The sequence below is a fragment of the Cryptomeria japonica genome, chromosome 7 (genome assembly GCF_030272615.1).
Source record: "Cryptomeria japonica chromosome 7, Sugi_1.0, whole genome shotgun sequence".
NCBI classification, from domain to species: Eukaryota; Viridiplantae; Streptophyta; class Pinopsida; order Cupressales; family Cupressaceae; genus Cryptomeria; species Cryptomeria japonica.
Genome location: NC_081411.1, coordinates 319,173,333 through 319,180,402, shown reverse-complemented (window position 1 = coordinate 319,180,402; position 7,070 = coordinate 319,173,333). Strand labels below are relative to the sequence as shown.

Here is a 7,070-nt window from a genome sequence, read left to right as displayed (position 1 = left end):
GCCCTGGGTGTAGACCAATGAAGCTATATTGAGAATTACAGAGCATTATCATCGTGCAAGTATCTCATGTGAAACTATAGATGGTTTGCAGATGCAAGTCCCTATGTACCCGTATCACGATTTTCAATTTTGTAATTTTTTGTCGATTTAGGGCCCTGATATGAGGGTTTCAATCGTGGTATAGAATGTTGCACCACAACCACCCATGATTTCATTGCAATTGTGGTATATTCAATGCAATTGCTTGTAGATTGTCACAATTGATTGATTTTGTGATGCAACTAGTTTAAAGAAACACAATTGAACAAGATTGTGCCACAATTGACTATTTTAACGCACTAGGTCTTCTTTACTTTGCATTTGTTTATTTCAATGCACTTTTTTATTAAGCATGGCAACTATTTAAATTTAAATTTAGTTAGAAAGTTTGCACTGCACTTGTCACTTTTAGCACCGCAATTGCTTTGTAAATTTGAAAAATGACTTTGTTTGTAAAATGAATGGTCTACTTAGGTCAATTAGATTGAGGAATGCATTATCAGTGATTATGTGCCACCCCTTTCATACACCTACATCTCAACTCTTAAGCTCATCATGTCGATTCAGTATTTGGATATGGAACAAATTTCAATGCAAAATTTTAGTGGATAAAAAAAACATGGTCTCATAATTTTCTCAACCAAAAACAAATAACAAGTGTTTTTATCCGATATTAAAATTCATTCAAAATCAAAAAAAATTCAACTTTTTCATGATTATGCCAGATTTGAAATGAGCTGGGCAGGAGTGTCCGCGAGTGCGAGGGCGGGATAGTCGGTTGCAGGGGAGGCCGATGGAGATGAAGGCGATGCTGATGAGGATGATGGCCTTGGAGTGAAGGAGTAGTGTTTGGTGTGTTTGGCCCGGAGGTGCGTGGAGCTTAGGGTTTCCTAGTCAGCATACATCCTTCGCTGTGAGCTTTCGTTGTTGTTCTTGGTGCGTGCAAGGTGTATGGGTGGTGTGCGGATATTTTTGCTCTTAGCGCGTGCAGGGTGTTTGGGAGGTGTGCAGGGTTTTTCCCTCACAGTTTTTTGGTGGGGGTTTCTTTGTGGGCAGCCGCTTGGGGTTATCTATGGGTTTTTCCCTCACATGTTCTTTCATTGTTAGCAACTTCCTGTCGCATTGTGTTGAAGATAGTTAAACTTCTTATGGCTTAGAACATACTACTTGTCATCTCATTAGAAGGGAGAACACAAGAAGGTAGAACACGGGAAGCCAAACCGATGATAGTTCGACTTAGACCGTTGGCAGAGTTCATTGGTCGATGGTTGTCGTGCCTTCATCTTCCTTGTAAGCATTGAGAATCACCTCTGTGGAGGTTGGTTGGACTATCATAAGCAGACAAAAGAGACAGATGAGAAGACTCCGGTGGAAGAAGAAGGCAATCCAGAAAGGCATATTTCAAGTTCGAGTTGACTTTATCAATGAAGCCTAAACCCTTCCTCTGTAAGGGAAGAATATTGTTTGTCTGTGTAAATAACCTTGAATGGAAGCAATAACATGTGAATTCTGTTCCTCGGCATAGAGGATTGTATCCTGTCACACGTGAGTGTAGATGATTTGATAATAAAGTATATGTTCTTAATTAGAACTTCTATCATTATTGTCCCATTGTGTTGTTGCTTTTGTTTCTCTCCTGTTTCTGAAAATGACACTTGCATGTTAAGTGGAAAAACAATCATATATTTGTATCCACTCAACACACATATCAAGCATATTTATTCAATATATAATAATTGAAGCACATGAAAATCATTCAACAAGGTTTAACATCATGCAAACCATATATTCATGATACATATATTGATAAATATGAAATAAATCACTATGATAACAAGACAGAATGATACAAGAAATTTTAAGAATACGACAAGCCTTGATAGAGAACTTCGCACACTGACATAAATGCATCACTATTCAACCAAAAAATCATTAATTAACATGTTGAGGAATATCATATTGAACATGTAAGTGGTCCAAACACACCATAAAGAACTCAAAGTAACAAGTGTAAGCATGCATTTTAGATCCCTGATACATAGTTGGAAAATGCTGAGATCAAACATCTAAAGGCTGCAAATGAGAGGGCATTATATTACATTAGGAGGATGATCCATAATCCAAGAAAGTTATGCTATTGTTGATCAAAAAAAATATAAATATTGTAATCTATTTATTTCAAGAATTTGTGACATGACATTAGGTGGATGATCCATAATCCTAGAAAGTTATGCTATTGTTGATAAAAAAATCTTTATTTCAAGAATTTGTGAAACCAATAAGCAGATGCTTTTGGATATCGATGTAAGTTATTTTTATAATCTACGTAATGTAGACCAAATCTAACTGTATAGCCATTCGTCCACTCAAAGTTGTCTAGTAAGGACCATGCAAAATAACCTTGTATGTTGGAACCACCCCTGCTATTCAAACCATAACAACATTTCAGTATGTAATATTGAAATAAGTAAACAAATAAAATGATACAATTGTGAAGATTTACCTTATTGCTTGTTGAATATATGACAAATGCTTTGAATGATAATTGATCCTCCAAGTATCATTAAGGGCTTGTGCCAATGATAATGTATCATCATTCTTTTCATCAATTCCTATATTTAACATAAATTAAAATTTCATTAATTTGAAAAATTAATAACTTCTAAACAAAGAGTGTACAAACAGAATTTAACTATGAAATAAATTATAAAAGTTGAAATTTTTTGTTTTAAATTACTAATAACAACAATTTTTTTAATACTCGTGTAAGGACTCTTCTATACAATACTCTATATAGATAGCCAAAATTTATGAAAATTATATCTAGCCTCCTTCTCCCTCTATTATTTTTTTAAGCTATGAAATGATATTATTTTGTTTATATATTTTACGTTCCAAACTATAAACTGATATAGACTCTAAAAATGCGACTTTATATTCACCCAACACTATTTTATAAATCACACTTATTCATTGGATATATTGTAAATATCAAATAAAAAAATGTTTTACCATTCTCTGTGATGAAAATCAGTGGATTTTCATATCTATGTTTTATGTACTTCAACAACTCTCTTATTCCACGCGGATACACATGAAGCCAGCTCGATCCTGCCTGTTATTTCATATTAAAAATTAAATGTACAAACAGAACACTTCATAATCTTGCTTATTTAATAGTTCATAAGTTTTGTCAGTCTTACCTCTGGTCCGATGAGAATACCATTTCTCTCAGCTGAAAACATTTTAAAAGCACCAAATGTGAGAAGTTATGCTCATTTTTTTTCTCAAACATTGTCTTACTAAATCAGCTCATATGCAAAAATTTGTCAAGAATTATACCTGTTAGATTTACTCGAGAATCCAATGTATAGCTTGTGTTAATGGGATTGGGTGGCATTGAAACATCAGCAGCATACATGCCTGTATAGTAATTTAAGCCCACAAAATCGAACGAACCTTTCACCATAGAACATTGATGGGCAGTAAATTTGGGTAAACGATCACCAACAAGATTTCTCATTGTTAATGGATATTTCCCTTCTGTAATTGGATCCATAAACCTGTGTTTTTGTTTATATGAATGGATATTAATCTATAATAATTATAGTGTATCATTTTTGGATATAATTGTGTAAGATTTGATCAAATTCTATGATTCATCATCAAAGTAATAAAATGTTAAAAGGAAAAATGATTAGTTTTAGGTTTAGACAAGACAAGCTAGTGTTTCGAACTTTGTATGACTTTCCACTCCTCTTCTCTCTTTTTAATTTATCTTGATCTGAAGCTAACCATTTTTCTTCTCCAATTCTCTATAATTCTGATGACAGATCACACAAATGATTCAAAAATTGATGGAAAAAACTTTACAAAATTAAAATCAGAGATGGACACTTCACATGGACATTACTAGATTATTTCTAAAAATATGTTTCCTTACCAGCCAAACATAAAATCTATGGCCCTTTGGGCGGCTTTCTTATCAGAAGTTGATTTTGAATAGGGAACCATCCAGTGACTCGCCAATGTAATACCAATCAATCCCTTCTGCACTACCTACATATAATGATTGCAGATTGGCATACTAGCAGTTGTATGTAGAATGAAATTTTTTTGAGGAAAAACAATTGGGTTACCTGATATTTGTTCTTGTATAAACGCACAGCAGATGCATGAGAAAGAAGAAGATTATGCGCCACAATATATGACTCAGAAGACGAGTGGCGGCCAGGTGCTGCTGTGGCAGTGTCATAGCCAAAGGCAGCGTAGACATAAGGTTCGTTTAAAGTAATCCAGTGCTTCACTCGATCGCCAAACTCTTGAAAGCATATTTCACTGTAAGCTTCAAAATCTTTCCTGGATTTATCAGAAAATAGGCCTCCTTATCCACACAAAATCGGTAATCATTGTAATTTACTATATAGGCATAGATGCAAAAAGGATTTACTGATATGGAAAGATTTAATACACAATACTCTTGCTGAGAAATCCTCCATATTTATCCTCCAGAGCTTGTGGAAGGTCCCAGTGAAACAGTGTCACAAAAGGCTTGATATCTAGGAACAAGAGTTTGTTAGAGCTTGAACAGTATCACAGGAATCTCTATATCCATAATAGAAAATAAATTCTATTTTACCATGTTTTAAGAGTTCATTGATGAGGTTGTTGTAGTAGGCCACTCCAACTTTGTTAATTCCGCCGTTGACAGTGCCATCTGTCTCCCAAAAAACACGATTTAAAAGCAGCACTGCTGAATGCTAAGTTTATTTTAGTAATTTTAATTACTAGAATATTCTTACTTATTTATTGAAATAAGGTAAATAAAAATGAGAAATAAGTAAACCTAATCCATTGACTGATTAATATACCAGTTATTCTGATATTTGAGGTAGATTTTGGAAGTGAACCTTTCAGTTCAGATTAGATTTTCATAATTAATATTCTAGATTATTTTTCTTTTTGGATCAAGTTATGTGCAATCTTATTTATCAACATTTCAAATCACATTCTATCATCCAACATCGGAATAATAAAAAGCTATTAAAAAAAAAAACACAAACTCACATGGTAATATTCGTGACCAGGAAATGGAAAACCTATATGTATCCATGCCCATTTCCTTCATCAGTTTCGCATCCTCCTGTAAATTGCACTTTCCCTCTTTAATGTAGTGCAAGATGCAAACAGTAAATTCACTCAGATGCAAAAAAACAGTGAAAACATAGTTGGCATTAGTTTTTAAAAGTTTTGTAGTACTCAAAGGATCATTTCTAAAATCACACTCAGTGTCCATCATCAATGCATGTTTTCTAATGATGTTTTAATTATCAATATATGTGTTTGAATCAACATTTTCTATCATTATTGTATGCTTTAAGTTGATGTTTTCAATCATCAGTGTATATTTTTAATCAATATTTTGAATCACACTCAATAATCCATCATCATCTCTTATGATGGATCACTGAATGTGAATTGATTATAGATCACTGAAGATGATTGAAAACATTGATTCAGAAACATACACAATTCTCAAAATAATCTATTAAAAAAAAATCAAGATGCAAAAATATATAATTTAAATCAAATGATGTAAGTAGCACACCTTATAGCGATGGTATTGATCCACCGCAACATCCCCATTGCTCCCATCAACGATTTTCCCTACACAATATCATACTGCTAAATTAAAATATATACACCAATTCCAATCGACCATTAATCTTTATCAATTATAAGGTATACATCAATTATAAGGTATACATTAATTTTTTTTTTCGTCATTCTAAGATTGGTGCTTTCTGTACTGAGCTATTGAAATACCAGTCCTCCATATGATATTGCATATAGATGGCATGCCAATAAACCGACCAATATATATAAATGGAGGATGCAGATAAAGAGAAAAATAAAAATTAACCTGGGATGTGGGAGAAAGTATCCCAAATGCTTTGGCCCCTTCCTCCCTCCAGAGCAGCTCCTTCATACTGATATGCAGCAGAGGCTGTACCGAATAAAAATCCAGCGGGAAATCCACTCCTACTCAGTACCCCTATTTCTTCCTGAGCCGCTACAAGAAAGACCCACCATATACACACCACCACACAGGCTCTCCATCCCTTCCTAGGATTCATTATTAAAGAGTCAGATCCAAAACAAGTTATGCCATGAGAACGCATTGACAGGTCCTTTTAAAACGAAAGAAGACCAGGTATTCATGTGGGTAGACTAATCATCACTTTAATATAATCTGAATTACATCATTCTCGAAAAGAAACACATGCAAGTTTCGAATGAGAACGATAAAGAAGGATCATTTAGAATTAGTTTTAATCCATTTTATCTGAATCATTATGTTTGAATGCGCTGATATGTCTTACACAACATAGTTGACAGATTTATTATATGCTCTATTGGCCTGCACTTCGAAAACTGCACTTGGATGCGAGCTAAAGTGCAACGAGTTACACGACAGGAAAAGGAACATTTTGCCTGGAAAGCGTCTCTAAAATTTCTAGAGATATAAGATATTATATTTGTTGGTCAAACACACTCTTTCCTTTCTTTTTGTTGTCTCTTGCTTGTCCTTGGGTGACCAGTGGTGATTAATAGGCCTGTACTTTTGTTTTGTCTTTGGTCTGTGGTTTCAATGGTTACCTTTGGTTTTATATTAGATTTTTCAGGTCTTTTTAAAAAAATATTAATATTTTTATTAAAAATATATTAGGTTAAACAAAATAAAAATATTAATATTTTTATTAAAAATATATTAGGTTAAACAAAATAAAAATATTAATAGGTTAAACAAATTTTATTTGAATATTATATATTCTTAATAGTCAATAGTAATTTTATATTTCATTTTAACAGAAGAGTGGTGAATAGTTTTTTTATTTGTTATTGGTCAAAATTTATCTTTGATCATTGAATTGAGCTCATGTTTTAAGAATACATGATAAAATATGAGGTTTTAGCCTTGCAATTATCATGCTAAATTAAGAAAACTAATTGCATATTTATTCAAGGAG

The 7,070-nt window shown here is 33.1% G+C and overlaps 1 protein-coding gene across 1 annotated transcript; it reads right to left on the bottom strand.

The window, feature by feature from the left end:
* Nucleotides 1–2,293: 2,293 nt before the first annotated feature.
* Nucleotides 2,294–5,182, bottom strand: LOC131044755 (beta-glucosidase 12-like). The gene is made up of 10 exons (XM_057978177.2): nucleotides 5,107–5,182; nucleotides 4,679–4,756; nucleotides 4,511–4,598; nucleotides 4,179–4,398; nucleotides 3,983–4,098; nucleotides 3,382–3,602; nucleotides 3,243–3,274; nucleotides 3,052–3,154; nucleotides 2,543–2,651; nucleotides 2,294–2,459 (listed from the first exon to the last, which is right to left on the bottom strand). The coding sequence occupies exons 1-10, from the start codon at nucleotides 5,165–5,167 to the stop codon at nucleotides 2,294–2,296; spliced, it is 1,194 nt and encodes a 397-aa protein (XP_057834160.2). The 5' UTR covers nucleotides 5,168–5,182.
* Between the last annotated feature and the right edge of the window lie 1,888 nt (nucleotides 5,183–7,070).

Excerpts from the sequence above, each read along its gene's own strand:
- LOC131044755 (XM_057978177.2), bottom strand. The coding sequence starts at position 5,167 with ATGAAGGAAATGGGCATGGATACATATAGGTTTTCCATTTCCTGGTCA. Across the intron at positions 4,757-5,106 it reads CTGGTCACGAATATTACCAT|ATGGCACTGTCAACGGCGGA; the intron begins GTGAGTTTGTGT and ends TTTGGGAGACAG. Across the intron at positions 2,460-2,542 it reads TATATTCAACAAGCAATAAG|GGGTGGTTCCAACATACAAG; the intron begins GTAAATCTTCAC and ends TTTGAATAGCAG.